The 17,211-nt window shown below is 32.5% G+C and overlaps 1 protein-coding gene across 1 annotated transcript in view; it reads left to right on the forward strand.

Moving 5' to 3' along the window:
* The window catches only part of LOC126883814 (nephrin-like), a 593,591-nt gene extending 580,798 nt beyond the window's left edge, over positions 1-12,793 (forward strand). The window contains exon 11 of the mRNA XM_050649484.1: positions 12,324-12,793. Coding sequence (XP_050505441.1) covers positions 12,324-12,499 — 176 coding nt within the window. The 3' untranslated portion in view covers positions 12,500-12,793. The remainder of the gene's footprint in view (positions 1-12,323) is intronic.
* The last annotated feature ends 4,418 nt before the right edge of the window (positions 12,794-17,211 follow it).

Here is a 17,211-nt window from a genome sequence, read left to right on the forward strand (position 1 = left end):
TTACAGATTAAGTTGCGCTATGTTACCAGTATTAACCAAAAAAAAAATTGGTCGGAAAATATTTAATATTTTTTGAGATATTGAATTTGTTTATTAAATGTTACTATATTTTCAATTGCAAAAACGCGGTTGTTGCCAAAGAAATATTCACCTGCTTAAGATCTCATTATTTGTATTTTATGTATATTTTCGATAAATGTATTGATAAATTTAAATTTCAATTAAACTCCCTCCTAAAATGGCATTTGAAAATGACTCAAATTTGTTTATAATTTGTTTTTTTAATAACGTCGCGGGGATTAAGTATTTTGAAATTCCGTTTCGATAATTGGGTTCCTGGGAATTTTTTACTAATTAACAAAATTTTTCTGTCGTTTTTTCTTCTTCTTTTTTTTTTTCTTGTAGTTATATTACTACGGGCTCGTTTAGGGCTAAATTCTATTAAGAATATCGAATCTCTAAGTTGTAGATTCTAGACCTAAAAATATTAAGATTTAACTAAAATCTCGTAAATAAAATGTGGCTACTTATTGAGTTACAGGGTGTTTTATTTAAAAAGTTAAGTTACCAAGTACTTTAAAACTATTTGACGTATCCTTATCATACTTGGCAGAAAGTGTGGTTATTATACACCCTACTAAATTGTGATTAATAAACGTTTCTAGCTAGTTCCAGAGGCGTACGACAGGGGATAGTGAATGATTGACCTTTCCCAAATTCTACGCCACTGATTGAATGACTATTTTAGCGAAATTTTTCGATTCTCCAATACTTTGTATGTAAATAGCTTTATTGGTATCGATAAAGTCATCAGTTTGAGAGATATTGGACGTTTAAAATGAATTAATGAATTAATCAATATAACTATGCCGTTTCATTTTTAACGTCCAATATCTAGAAAACTAATGACTTAAGCGTTACCAGTAAAGAGTATATTATTTACTTAGAAAGTACTGGAGAGTCGAAAAATTTCGCTAAAATAGTAATCACCTCAGTGGCGTAGAATTTGGGAAGGGTCAACCATTAACTACCCCATGTCGTACGCCTCTGGTAGTAGTTAGAAACTTTTATTTATCACTATTTAGTAGACTGTATAGTACCCACACTTTCTGCCAAGTATGATAAGGATACGTCAAATAGTTTAAAAGTACATACTTGGTAAAATAATTTTTAAATTTTTAAATAAAACACCCAGTAAGTAGTCACATTTTATTTAAGTGATTTTAGACCAATCTTAATATTTTTAGGTCTAGAATCTACAACTTACAGATTCGACGTTTTTAATGAAACTTAACCCTAAAAGGGCCCATATTAATATAACTCCAAGAAAAAAAAAAGAAGAGAAAAAAAAGACAAAAAAATTTGTTAATTAGTGAAAAATTCCCAGGCACCCAATTATCGAAACGGCATTTCAAAATATTTAGTACCCGTGACATTATTAAAAAAACAAATTATAAACAAATTTGAATAATTTTCAAATGCCATTTTAGGGATAAGTTTAATTGAAATTTGAATTTATCAATACATTTATCGAAAATATACATAAGAATAAAAATAATAAGATTTAATACAGGTGAATACTTCTTTGGCAACAACCGCGTTTTTGAGATTGAAAATAGAGTAACATTTGATAAACAAATTCCATATCTTAAAAAATATTAAATATTTTTGGACCAATTTTTTTTTGATTAATACTGATAATATAGCGCAACTCTTGTAAAATAAGATATTTTATAGTGCTTATTTAAAACGCTAAAAATATTTTTTTGCAAATTTGTTTTTAAAGTTTTATGTATAATTATTTAAATAAATAGGGGGTCAAATTTAATTTAGTAAGTCTCATGTGCAAGATTTACCCTTCAACTTTGCAGAGAATATACTATAGACCTTTATTAGTAATTGAGTGACCTCAGCAGTTAAAAAAGTAATTTTTTTGCAAAAATGACCCCTTTTTATTTATTTAAACAATGATCCCCTTGTATGATTTGGATACTTTTTTGAAAATATCTTTTGTACCCACCTAAACTTTGATATAAAATTTGTTTCAACCTGTACGAATTTACATTTTGATTTACATGTAGTGTAATTTTATTTTACTAGACTAAAGTACGATTATGGAGACTTGATAATAATAATAAAATTTATTTATGATTTACATTTTTAGGTATATTTTAAACCATATTAAAAAAGAAGCCACATCTCGATAAAAGGTGCCTTCTCGAAAAAATACAAAGAACCAAAAAATTTTAAAAACACTGTGTTTAACTAATGGTATCGCAGTAATAGTTTAATTGGAACGTACACAACCATTTGGGGGGTTTAAAGGAACAAAACCCCAATAAAATCTTTATGTAAACATATTAGAAAAGAAGCCGTAACTCGATAAAAACTGCCTTGTCGAAAAAATACTAAGAGCCATAAAAGTTTTAGAAATATTGAATTTAACTAATGATATCACAATAATAATTTAATTGGAACGTACACAAAAGTTTGGGGGGGTTTAAAGGAACGAAACCCCCATAAAATTTTTATGGGGTGCACAAATTTCACTATAATTTTTCTTTAAGATATTCCTGCCATAAAAATGCCACATGTCCATTTTCAATAAAAAATCTATAATGCTTTTCGATATATTCGAAAAAATCGATTTTCATTTTGTAACTTCAAAGGGCTGTAACTTTTTTTATGTGCCTATTTGTACTAAGGTAAGTTAGGTTCATTCGAACTATTTTTTGTGCCAGAATAGGTGATTTAATTTATGACCTGTATTTTTGATACACCCTGTATATTAAACCCTGGCGATGGGTGAAATTTAAAAAGATATACCTACCTCAAAGCATTATATGCCTATACCACGAGCATGTGGGTGGTTGAGTTGATTTCTCTGTCTTCACAAAGAGAAAGGTGAAAGCCAACTTTTGGTAACACAAATATAGATTGTTCTTGAAGCCATTATATGAAGGGTAAAATCGAAGGAAAAGGGGATCCAGACAGATGACAAATATTCTGGCTGAAAAACATTCGCGACTGGTCTGGGTTAAACACACAGACTTTTAAGGAAGGCAGAAGGGCCCTTTATATTATAAAAGTGAAGATACTGAGTATAAAAACTGACACCTCAACATAATACCCAAATAGCGTAAGAAAAAGAGAAAATAAAGAAAAAATACGTATCTATATTAAAATGTTATGCAAATGAATGCGACATCCTACACGAGAATTCAAATGAATAAAACATTACATGGTGCATTGTAAATTACCATATGTTAACTGTTTAACATACAGTAAATGCAATAATAATAAAATAGTAGAACATTCAGCATTTATTGGGCTCGTACATTAAATAGATTGAAACAATAAAAATGACAATGGAAACATTGTTGTATTTTGTCGGTATTCGGTAATTTTCCGATACAATAAATAGATGTTTTGGAGTGTCAATTACTTTTTACATACATTTGTAAATTAACCAATATCACTAAAGTATTACTAAAAAAGAGAAAATATATTAACGCAAAATTTTTTGATGGAACATTTATTTAATGGTTTTTAAATGCATTTATTTTTTTCGAATCCTGAGAAAACTAATAAGTATTTTTGAAAAATTTAAACGCAGAATGAGAAAATACATTATTAACAAGGGTAGAAAGTCCCTGAAAACTTCTATACTGTTTACTTTAATAAGTTACGGGGGTGAAAAAAAAAGAGAAAATTTAATGTGATTTTTAATTTCAAATATCTCATTCAAGAGTATCTTTTTGTTTATGCCAATTGCGTTTAAATTTTTCAAACATATTTAGTTTCCTCAGGGTTCGAAAAAAATGAATGCATCTAGAATGCAATAAAAAGCATTGGATACATTTAAAAGTATGCATTTAAAAATACAATGGATAGATGCATCAACAATCATGAAACAAACAGACATGAAAAAGAGAAAAGTCAAATAAGCCGACTTAACGAAGAAAAATGTGTAGTACACCCATAAGCAGAATGCACCAGGCCAGGGCCCCCGTAAGAACTACTGGCGCCTGTGTGCAAAAAGGATTTTGGCGCCCCTTAAGGCTTAAGATAATGTTTTTTATTTATTTTTTTGAAGTTAGGTAGGTAGGTGCTTCAAATAAAGCAAAATAGGAACAAATAACACCATTGCAACACCATAGCAAATCTTAATTGAATAAGGTTTAAGGGGTTTATTGAATCAATTCTGCTGGACCATCTTGTTATACTTAAATAGGGCATAAAATAGTTAGGAGTTAGGTATTTCTTATCTACATTTTTGTCTACGGAATGGGTGTTTGTTATTTTTATAGCGTGATTTTTATTTTATATCTATAGAGAGACTAATAATGTCATCCAAACAAAGTAAAACTGAACTATTTAATTTCTCAACTTTTATTTTAAAATTAATTTTTTCTTTTTGATTTTTTTTGTAAATATTTTTGCAATTTTTGACCCTCGGTTTTGGCGCCCCTAAAGGATGGAGCCCGTGTGCATTGCACACTTTGCGCATATGGTAGCGGGGGCCCTGCACCAGGCTTGGTTGCCAATACTAAAAGAAGAAGTAAATAACAAGAACATACCAGCAATAACGGATTATAGGGAGTCGAAGAACAAATCATCAAAAAATAGCATACACAATACATGTACCACACAGTACAAGGACAAAAATTTAAAAAATAAATTTCACCAATCACATCTACCATACAGTTTAGAGAAACAAATAATACACAAAATAATACACAAAAACAGTTCTATATCATGAAAGTTCAAAAATTGCAAAATGTCATTTTAACCCTAGAACAGCACAGTTCGTTCATCTAACGTAGACCGCACAGTAAGGTCTCGAAAACCCTAATTGTTTTTTTTAGTAATAAATGTTATTTATTTATTTTTTCTGCGGTATATAGTACAAAACAATAAACAATATCGTATTTTCAAAATATGTTTATTTAAAAAAAAAACATTTCTCGTTACATCTGATAAACGTGAAAAAACATAAACTGGTGCCTTTATTACACTTTTTTAAAAATATGGAGATATGACCAAAAAAATTAAACAAAATTCTAGCGAAATAAAAATTATCTCTTAAAAACCCTTTAAACTAAAATAAAAAATAATTGTTGTTATACTGAATTCGTTCAATCGAGATTCACTTTGACACTGTCGTTGGTAATTTCTTTTTTGGAAAGTTCAGTTGTCAGAAGTGACTGGAAATTTTTATGTATTTACACCATTATAATGTATTCATAACAAATGAGAAAATTATTTATTGTACAAAATATAGTTATTTTTCTAGCTAATGTGGAAAGTGATATTTTTACGCACGAGACTGCCGTTTACCCGAACGACGCGATAGCGGAGTTTGGGCAAGCAGTCGAGTGCGGGGAAGACACTTTCCGCATGAGTTAGCAACAATATTTTTTCTAGGGCCGTACGTTTAGAAAAAAGCCACAAAAAATAGAGTTATGTCAATTTTTACTCAGAAGTGAAAATACACAAATTAATTCTTTAATAAGGTAGTCAAAACCAAACTTTCAATATAATGGGTTACCACGACGACGATATTGGTTTCCATGACAACGATTCAAAACCATTGTAATTGTCTACTGATCTGACTTTTAAATATTATGTTAAAATAATTTTATTTCATCGAATTATCGAGCTAATTTCATTAAAACATGAACACAATAACATAAATTTGAAATAAATTAGTAAATAATATCTAAATATTAGTTTATTGCATGTATTATAATATATTATAATGCCATATTACAAGGTATTTTACTTTCCCGCACGCCGTGCGGAAAACTTCACTTTCACGCACGCCGTGCGGGAAAGTGCAACTTTTGGAAACGAAATGCGTGCGTGAAAATGGCTCTTTTAGCACGGCCGTAGAAAAAAATATTTTGCAGAAATAAACTCCGCAAAATTTTATGAGATTAGTAGACACACACTATTTTTAATAATTCTTCTTTTTTTAATGAAAGATTAAGTTGATTTTAGCAGTTAATAGTGTGACGTAGGAATTTTTGTGTTGTATGTTTCCTATTCCGAATGTGTCAAAGTGAATCTCGGTAGAGCGAATTCAGTATACAAGATAACTATTTCTTAATTTTAGCCACGCACTTCAACTTTGGTTCTGACACACATAACATAATTGAGCTCGATGTTCTAAACAGTACGATGTTCTAAACAAGTTTTCCCAGTATACTGGCGATATTTCTTTGCGATGTGTTGGGTTCTGTTTGCTCTTCTTCATTATCGTCGTCACTTTGTTCGTTATCAGTGTCAGACTGATGTTCAGGAACATAATCATCGTCTTAATCTGATGAGTCTCCAAAATCATCTTCATTCGCCCACAGGTTTTCAGCATCCCACTCTAATTCTTTTGTTGTCAATGGACGCTAATATTTTCTCTTAGAATCTGTTATACTAGCAAATAACAAAAAATCACCTCAAAATTTTAACACCCTTTAACTGTACACTGGGGTCCGAAGTACCCACAGCTCCACTAAAAGCGTCACAGCAAACTATACAATAAACTTACGAGGCGCAGCGACTCTCTCGCAATGTAGTCGGCTCTTAACTGAATTTACGACCCGTGTTGAGCTGCCCCCCCCCCACTTGCAAAAATTAAAAAACAAATAGCCCTGATTTATGAGCTATTTATGAGCTCTCATATTCCGCAAACTAAAAATTTTGAGCTCGTTCCACTGAGCAGGAATTTAATACCGTAGTGGGGGGGGCTGAGTCAGCCCCCCCACTACTTAAAAATAGGAATATTGAATCGGTTTTTGCGGCAGAATTACGAGCTATTTATGAGCTCTTGAAATTATATACTTTCGATTTTTGAGCTTATCCCCTTCACCCCCAAACAACCCTTTAATTGATTTAACTTAAGAGAAAGATGCTGAGAAAACTTAAAATATATCGTATTGCGGATATAATTCATATAGCTTATATACTCTAAGAATAAACTATTAAATCAAGAGCATTTCGATTATTGAGCTACAACCCCTTCGCAAGAAAACCACCCTATCGTCCCGGCTTAAGAGAAAGTTGTACTTAAAATGCATTATACTAATTATTTGGCGTCTACATATCATTTAATAATTTATAACCTTCCAAATTACGCGCATTTAGATCAGTAAATTGCAATTTATTTTGTATAGTGCAGTCACTGAAAGTAAAAATCAACGATTACTTTCAATTTCGGTGAACCTTCATCGATTTTCACGAAAATTGGTCAGTAGTTAGAGGATACGTCAAGAAACAAAGGTGACATGGTACCACCTTGCGCCTTTACCCTGAGGGTGGATACCGCCCCTTCTCGGGGGTGAAAATTATTTTATAAAAAATAAATGCACAAATCAATAAGAGAACAAATTAAAAGCAAAATTTATTATATAAAGTTAATAAAATAAGTAAATACTTTTTAAGTTATTAAAGATCAAAGATTTTAATTATTTGTGAAAAAAATGCATGTTTTGAAGAGGTTTTTTGTAAATCACTGAAAAACTTTAAGTTTTTACAAAAAAGTTAATAGTAGTTTAATACGTATAGCTTATATTCTAAGAATAAACTCTTAAATCACGCGTCTTTCGATTATAGAGCTACAACCCCTTCGCAAGAAAACGACCCCATATTCCCGGCTTAAGAGAGAGTTGTTCTTAAAATAATTTAAATTAATTATTTGGCGACTACATATCGTATAAGAGCTTGCAAAATATACGCATCTCAATTATTGAATTGCCATTTTCTTTCTATAGTGCAGTCACTGAAGGTAAAAATCAACTATTACCTTCGATTTCGGTAAATCGCCATTTATTTTCACGAATTGACAATAACAACTTGGGGTTTTAGCCTGGGGTATATGTCACCCCTTCTCGGGAGTGAAAATTACTTTATTAAAAATAACCCCACAAATCGAGAGAGGGACAAATTGTAAGCAAAATTTGTTATATAATGTGATTAAAATAAATCAATACTTTTTGAGTTATTAAAGATCAAATATTTTAATTTTTGGAAAGAAAATGCATGCTTTAGAGCGATTTTTCATAAATGACTCAAAAACTGTAAGTTTTTACAAAAAAGTTTTCATCACTAAAATTGAAGCTAATAAAAAATATAATAAATTGCTTACTTGAAAAACCCTTTAATGTTGATTTAAAGTAAGTTATTGGTAATTAAATGTATATTTTTTTCCGCGACTGTTCAAATCTAAGGGTTCAAGCTTAAATAACGGGAAAGAGATGCATTTTATAACACTTAGGTACTAAATACTTGTCAAAGTACTTAGAAATACCTATGAAAAATAAGATCCAGAAAAAGTTGATAGTATCAAAATCCGCTCACCAATTTTCGTGAAAATGAATGGAGATTTACCGAAATCGAAGGTCATAGTTGATTTTTACCTTCAGTGACTGCACTATAGAAAGAAAATGGCAATTCAATAATTGAGATGCGTATATTTTGCGAGCTCATAAATTATTAAACAATATATAGTCGACAAATAATTAATTTAAATTATTTTAAGTACAACCCTGTCTTAAGCCGGGAATATGGGATGGTTTTCTTGCGAAGGGGTTGTAATTCAATAATCGAAAGGCGCGTGATTTTATAGTTTATTCTTAGAATCTAAGCTATACGAATTAAACTACTATTAACTTTTTTGTAAAAACTTAAAGTTTTTCAGTGATTTACAAAAAACCTTTTCAAAACATGCATTTTTTTCACAAATAATTAAAATCTTTGATCTTTTATAACTTAAAAAGTATTTACTTATTTTATTAACTTTATATAATAAATTTTGCTTTTAATTTGTTCTTTTATTGATTTGTGCAGTTATTTTTTATAAAATAATTTTCACCCCCGAGAAGGAGCGGTATCCACCCTCGGGGTAAAGGCGCAAGGTGGTACCATGTCACCTTTGTTTCTTGACGTATCCTCTAACCACTGACCGATTTTCGTGAAAATCGATGAAGGTTCACCGAAATTGAAGGTAATCGTTTATGTTTACCTTCAGTGACTGCACTATACAAAATAAATTGCAATTTACTGATCTAAATGCGCGTAATTTGGAAGCTTATAAATTATTAAATGATATGTAGTCGCCAAATAATTAGTTTAACGCATTTTAATTACAACTTTCTCTTAAGCCAGGAAGATAGGGTGGTTTTCTGGCGAAGGGGTTGTAGCTCAATAATCGAAATGCTCTTGATTTAATAGTGTATTCTTAGAGTATATAAGCTATAGGAATTATATTCGCAATACGATATATTTTAAGTTTTCTCAGCATCTTTCTCTTAAGTTAAATCAATTAAAGGGTTGTTTGGGGGTGAAGGGGATGAGCTCAAAAATCGAAACTATATAATTTCAAGAGCTCATAAATAGCTCGTAATTCTGCCGCAAAAACCGATTCAATATTCCTATTTTTAAATAGTGGGGGGGGCTGACTCAGCCACCCTCAGGGTATTAAATTCCTGCTCAGTGGAACGAGCTCAAAATTTTTAGTTTGCGGAATATGAGAGCTCATAAATAGCTCATAAATCAGGGCTATTTGTTTTTTAATTTTTGCAAGTGGGGGGGGCCAGCTCAACACGGGTGAATTTACGTGCAAGGGATCGCCAAAAGACGCAGACATGTGCAAGTTACATTGAACGATTCATGCGCCTGGGTTTTTCAGACCCCAGTGTGCAGTTCCAGGTTAAATATGGCAATCCACATTTATCCATTCTTATTTTCAACATTATTGTATTTTTTACAAAAGTTATTAAGGGAGTGCAAAATTTCGGCTCCAATGCTTTTTAAATGCATTCATTTTTTTCGACTCCTGAAAAAACCAAAAAGTATTTTTGAAAAATTTAAACGCAAAATGAAAGATTACATTCTTACCGAGGGTCGAAAGTCCCTTAGAATAAACAAAAATGTTCTTTTGAATGAGATATTTGAAATTAAAACTCACACTAAATTTTCTCTTTTTTTTTCACCCCTTTCACATTATTAATAGGTATTTAACCAGCAAGTGTATTAATAAGGGCGATTAACAATTGAGATATTTTAACGGGTGAGCGGGGCGAGCGCGTTAATGTTCGAGATTGTTAATCGCCCTTTTAATTCACGAGTTCGTTACAAAACTTTTCCGTCGACGGTACTTTTCAGAAATAAAGATATATCCATCTTTTGATTTTTCAAATACACAGAATTTTAAACAGTAAAGTAAATAATGACATACAATGACAGATAGTACTAACAGGCGGCTACTTGATTTTAAATTTTTTAGTGGGAATACAGGGTGTCCAGAAACTCTACCGACAAACGAAGACAGGAGATTCCTCAGATAATTTTAAGACAATTTAACCCAATTCACCTAGTCCGAAAATGCTTCTTAAGGGAGCTAGAGCTCTTTGAAGATGGCGTCATGAAATTAGTTTTTCTTAAATACCTCCAGAACGCTTTATTTAGAAAAACAAAAATTGGTATGCATATTTACTTTTCAGAGATGAATCGATTCCATCCATTGCAAATTTGTAGTACCGGTCATAGGCGTGCGTTTTGGGTAGATCAACGGGTATTTTATCGCATAACTGTTTTGTGATTAACTTTTATGCATTTTTGACACCGGACTATTAAATTGTGAGATATTCTAGTACTAAAAGGTACGCTTGATTTAAATCGGCAGGACACACCGTTTTCTAAAACAATAATTTGAAAGTTTTTCGTTTTTGGAATTTGAAAAAAAATTGAAAGAACTTTTCAACAAAAAACGAAGTATTTTACCAACATAAAGTAAGAGTAACTTTTAGTACTCGAATACCTCATAATTTAATAATCTAGTGTCAGAAATGCTCGAAAATTCAAGACAAAAAAGTTATGCTATAAAATAACTGTTGACCTACCCAAAACGGACGTCTATGACCAGTACTAGAAATTCGCAATTAATGAAATCGATTTATCTCTGGAATATAAATAAATGTACCAGTTTTTGTCTTTCTAAACAGTTTTTTTTTATTTTTTTTTTTAATTCAAAAAGCGAAAAGTTTTCAAATCGATTTTTCTAGAAAACGGTGTGTCCTACCGATTTAAAACAAGAGTACCTTTTAGTACTAAAATACTTCCCAATTTAATAATCCAGTATCAGAAATGCATAAAAGTTAAAGATAAAAAAGTTATGCTATAAAATAACCGTTGCCCTACCCAAAACGGACGCCTATGAACATAAGAAATTTTTAGGGACTTTCGGCCCTCGGTAATAACGCAATCGTTCATTCTGCATTTAAATTTTTCAAAAATAGTTTTTATCTACTCGATGTCATATTATGTATAAGTTTTTAGTTTAAGAAAACTATCATTATAGATAGCAGTGCGTGAAGGATTTAAAGTGTGCGTGAAGTAACAATGTATTTTAAATGGGGTTTACTTTTTCGCACACTTTCATAACGAGCGATCCACAATTATTGTGATCCAAGCTAGCCGTGCAAAAAATTGCTTATGTCTTGTTTTAATCTTAATTTATATCATGGGTTTATCAATTAATCTTGATTAACATTATAAAACATAAAAATTCAGTCAAATCCTTTAACATAGAACTTTAATCAAAAATAAAAAGAATTAACAAAACAATAATAAATAAAATAAAACAATATGCTGTATATTTATGTCCACCACCAACATCTCTACATAACCTAACTTTTCTTAATTGTTAAGTTGACGTACACTGCAAAGGTGAGGTAAACTGGAAAGTATATCTGAATTAAGAATAGACATGCACTGTATAGCTATCGCTGTCGTTATAATCAAATATCCTTAACTCGCGTTGTCATGGTGATGATGACATTTGAGCAATAAATTACAACAATAGTTTTGACATTTTTGTGGTTTGAAAGAAGTTTTTTTAAATGTCAAAGTTCTAAAAATTGTAGAATAGAAATGAATTCCAGTAACGAAGAGTTACACTTTTTTTATTTGTTTATCGTAGAGTAGATAAAATATTGTATGAAACTGTGCGTAAAGTACTTTTTGCGAACTTACACGATGTATAGCACTCGCTCCGTTGTGGCTCGTGCTCTAAATATCGCGTGCGTTCGCAAAAAGCATACTTCACGAACTGTTTCATAAATAACTATTAGTTTTTGAGGACTCGAAAAAAATTAATGCATTTAAAAAGCATCGGAGCCAAAATTCTGCGCGTACCCCCTTAAACTTTATCTCATTTTTTGTAACGAGTAGACTTTTTCAATCACGTTGTAGTAGTTTGTATGTTAAATGTTGTATAACATTGTAACCTCAGTGAAAATGTAAATAATCGATTTTTTTCTTTTCAGAAGCTCTGCTTGACGCATCTCTCACCCCGTATACGATTACGGCCCGCCCCTCGAGTAAGCGAAACTGCGCTACTCAAATGCCCGTGAAGCCCTACCACGTAACGTGGGCCCCCATTCTACAGTCGCGAAACTGTTCTACCCAAACCCCACCGCCGCACAAGGAGAGCTCAGTCTAGTCTTCGGAGACTCCCCCGGGATCCGGTCAGTGTCCCAGGGGAGAGAAGACCCCAGGAGTTGTAGCACAAGGTTTTTGGGGCCCAGGGTGTATTTTTATCGTTGATGGCCCTACTAGTCGGACAGGCGACGGGCCTTGTCTCCCCAATCAGAAGTCTCGGCACCGGGACCAATACCACCTGTGATATTTGTGAATATCTCATATTTTTAAGTATTACTAATTGTAACATTTATCAAGAAACTCGACGTTTTAAGCTGTTATTTATTTGATTGTCAATAAAATATCATTACACGTGTATCTAGTTTTAATTTTGACAATATTTCATAAAAAACCTTACCAAGTCATCGTTTCACCATTCGCGATTCTATGGCGTCACATATACTGCTTTCACACGCGGTTTAACTGTTTTTAGCGAATTACCGGTTTGTCTATATTGAATTAAGGACGTTTACTATTGCAGAGAGAAAAAGCGTTTGTTCAGCAAGTATGTAACCCAGAGAAAGGTTCAAGAGATATGTGGCCAACGAAAGCTAGTACCAGAGGTCTTTACCCTTAGGCGGGTAGTACAAGATGAGCGAATATTTTTTCAATTCCCAAAATGTCTCAGCAAATTATCTGTATTAGGTAGAGAGGAAATCTAAGTAGGGATAACTAGCTACTGTTCGTCGAGGTTGTCTTAAGAATTTTTTAAAATTGAGGACGAAAATTATGATTCATTAAAAAATGAACATACTGGGTACGGGAGAGAAGAGTTACGCTACTAAACCAGGGCGTCAATTAATTTTCCTTGGAATAACACTTATAATAAAGGTAAAGCTATAGACATTAGAGACATTGTGTAAAAACAAGATAACTAAGAAATGCTTAAAATCTAGAGAGACTAACATCTAAACAAGCTGCACCTTTGCCAGAATACACCACTATTGGATAAAATTGGATTACGAAAAGCATAAGAAAAATAACATTAGTTTAATCATCAAACAATATTAATCCATGATATTTGGGGCGACACCAAGGCTTTCAAAATACAACTGAATCTTTTTTCTAAACAACTAGGCAAGAGAGACCGTACTCGTTTTCTAATGCTAAAATCTATTACAATTAGAAAAGAGCTATGGGAAAAACGTGAAATGTGTTCATGACGTGTTTGAGAGAAGATTCCGAAACTGAAGTTATCGAACAGGACCTGGGCATTTAGACGAAGCAACGAAGCACTAAAAAGCCCAAAACCTAGGAATTTTATGCAGTGAGATGAATCGTCATGCAACGTTTTGCATTCGATTCGAAAGAGTGTCAGGCAATTTTGTGAACTAAATTGATCTTCGGCAAAAAATTTTGTGCATAAGTAAATGCATTTTCAAAGTGCATCTCGAAGAGATGGAAAATGAAAAATTTAGAACTCGAATTTCATGACGAGGTCAAATTGGAAGTCACTGAACACGAATTTCATGACGACGATGGTCACCGAGGTACCTGGTGCCCAGGGTGGCACTCGTCGCCTGGGACGATCGAATAATTCGCGGAACGACCGAATAATTCGCGAAATGAAAGTTGGATCGAAAAACTGAAAAATTTATTGTTCAATGTTATTCAAAAATCTATCTAATGACACTAAACACGACCCCCCACTCCAACCCCTGGAGGTGGGGTGGGGGTAACTTTAAAATCTTAAATGGAAACCCCCATTTGTTATTGCAGTTTGTATTGTTTACGTAAAAATAAGCAACTTTCGCAAATTCGAGACATTTTTTCAAATTTTTCAAAAAAATAAGTAACATTTATTCGAAACATTTTTTAGAATTGTTGATAGATGGCGCTAATAAACAGTGTTTTTCCGATTATAGCGCCATCTATCCATAATTTGAAAAAATGTGTCGAATAAAATTACCTATTTTTACGTCAGAAACCCAAATCTGAAATAAAAAAGGGGCTCCTATTTAAGATTTTAAAATTACCCCCCACCCCACCTCGAGGGGGTGGAGTGGAGGGTCATGTTTGATGTTACTCGATAGGCTCTTGAAAAATATTAAACACGTATTTTTTGGTTTTTATTTGGAAGTGTATTTCTCAGGATATTAGACCGTTTCTATAATTTACTTACGGTATCACGATAAATCGTTTTTTTTCCGATTATAGCCTCATCTATCCACAATTCGAAAAAATGTTTCGAATAAAAGTTGGTTATTTTTACGTAAGCAATCCAAATCTGCAATAACAAATGGGGGTTTCTATTTAAGATTTTAAAGTTACCCCCACCCCACCTGCAGGGAATTGAGTGAGGGGTCGTGTTTAGTGTCATTCGATAGATTTTTGAAAACTATTGAACCCGTATTTTTCAGTTTTTCGATCTAATCTTTATTTTGCGAATTATTCGATCGTTCCGTGAATTATTCGATCGTCCCAGGCGATGAGCGCCACCCTGGGCACCAGGTACCTCGGTGACCATCGTCGTCATTAAATTCGTGTTCAGTGACCTCCAAAACCCCCAGGTATAAAAATTGAACTCATTTCCGTCAATATTTCCTGAGTTCTAAATTTTTCATTTTCCATCTCTTCGAGATGCACTTTGAAAATGCATTTTCTTATGCACAAAAATGTTTGCCTGACACTCTCACGAATCGAATGCAAAAAGTTGAATGACGATTCATCTTACTGCACAAAATTCCTAGGTTTAATGCTTCTAGTCTAAGAGCTAGTGAACTCTCCGACTAACGGTCGTCCTGTAAGGCTAGAAATTTTTCTAGTGATAATTCATAACACACCAAGGCTAAACACCATGACCTTGCAGGCCTCAGCGGTTCACGTGTATCTACCAGGTGAATCGAAAAGTGCAAATTTAGGGGGTAAAATAAACTTTCTCCTGTAAGGTTTAAATTTAAGTATGTGTTTGAGTAAGTCATTTAGAAGAAATGTGTACAATGACAGGCGATTCTGAAGAGCATAAGACCTTGCCAGGCGAGGGGAAATGATTAGGGGTTTTTCCTAAAATTATTCTTTTTGCATCGAACAAATTTTTTTAGGTTTTTTGAATCATTCCAAACAGAAAACGTCTTTAGTGATTTTTCTCTTAAGTTAATAGTTTTTGTTATATAAGCGATTGAAAATTTTGAAAATTGCGAAATCGACCATTTTTAACCCTAAATCGGACATTTATCTAAAAATTTCAATGTTGCCAAGGTACGTAGATATTCTTTAAACATTGATTGATGAAATGCCGAAGAGTTTTTTGCAATAAAATATCGAAAACCCCTTTGTTTTTTTAATTGCTAATCAAGCGGGTGCGACACTGTAGTATAAGTGAGGACGTTTGAGTTTGCATAAATTCATTATCTCGAGAATGGACAAATTTCAAGAGAAATCCTCAGACAGGTCGATTTTTATTTTTGAATTAGGACTTTTTGGCATATATATAATACTAGTGACGTCATCCATCTGGGCGTGATGACGTAATCGATGATTTTTTTAAGTAAGAGTAGGTGTTGCGTGATAGCTCATTTGAAAGGTTATTTAATTCTCTATTCAGTAGTATAAACATTAACATAATTATTTATACAGGGTGTACAAAAAAAATTTTTCTTCTATTTGTCAAATTTAATCAAAGTTAATTTAATAAAAAAAAATTTGTGTACACCCTGTATAAATAATTATGTTAATATTTATATTAGTGAATAGAAAATTCAATAACCTTATGGTTACATAATTCCTTACGTCATCACGCTAAGGATGACGTCATTAGTATTATATATATGCCAAAAAGTCCTAATTTAAAAATAAAAATCGACCTGTCTGAGGATTTCTCTTGAAATTTGCCCATTCTCGAGATAATGAATTTATGCAAACTCAAACGTCCTCACTTATACTACAGTGTCGCACCCGCTTGATTAGCAATTAAAAAACAAAGGTGTTTTCGATATTTTATTGCAAAAACTCTTCGGGATTTTATCAATCAATATTTAAAGAATATCTACGTATCTTGGTAACATTGAAATTTTTAGATAAATGTCCGATTTAGGGTTAAAAATGGCCGATTTCGCAATTTTCAAAATTTTCAATCGCTTATATAACAAAAACTATTAACTTAAGAGAAAAATCACTAAAGACGTTATCGGTTTGGAATTATTCAAAAAACCTAAAAAAAATTGTTCGATGCAAAAAGAATAATTTTAGGAAATACCCCTAATCTTTCCCCTCGCCTGGCAAGGTCTTATGCTCTTCAGAATCGCCTGTCATTGTACACATTTCTTCTAAATGACTTACTCAAACACATACTTAAATTTAAACCTTACAGGAGCAAGTTTATTTTACCCCCTAAATTTGCACTTTTCGATTCACCTGGTAGATACACGTGCACCACTGAGGCCTGCCAGATCATGGTTTTTAGCCTTGGTGTGCTATGAATTATCACTAGAAAAATTTCTAGCCTTACAGGACGACCGTTAGTCGGAGGGTTCACTAGCTCTTAGACTATTCGTTGCCTCGTCTAATTTTTAGCATGCCGTTTAGTGTGCTCAGTAAAACCAGAATTGCAGCTCGAACTTATTGAGTTTCAATGTAACACTGAATTGAAGCAAATATTTGTCAATGTTTCTAAAACTGAGTTCTAAAGGACCCTGTCAAAATCAAGTTTCTCAAACCTAAAATCTCATGCTCAAAAGATAATTGCAATGTTTTCATATTCCCAACATCTGTAAGCAGGTGTTTTCTACTATAAAG

Source organism: Diabrotica virgifera, chromosome 4, assembly GCF_917563875.1.
Source record: "Diabrotica virgifera virgifera chromosome 4, PGI_DIABVI_V3a".
NCBI classification, from domain to species: domain Eukaryota; kingdom Metazoa; phylum Arthropoda; class Insecta; order Coleoptera; family Chrysomelidae; genus Diabrotica; species Diabrotica virgifera.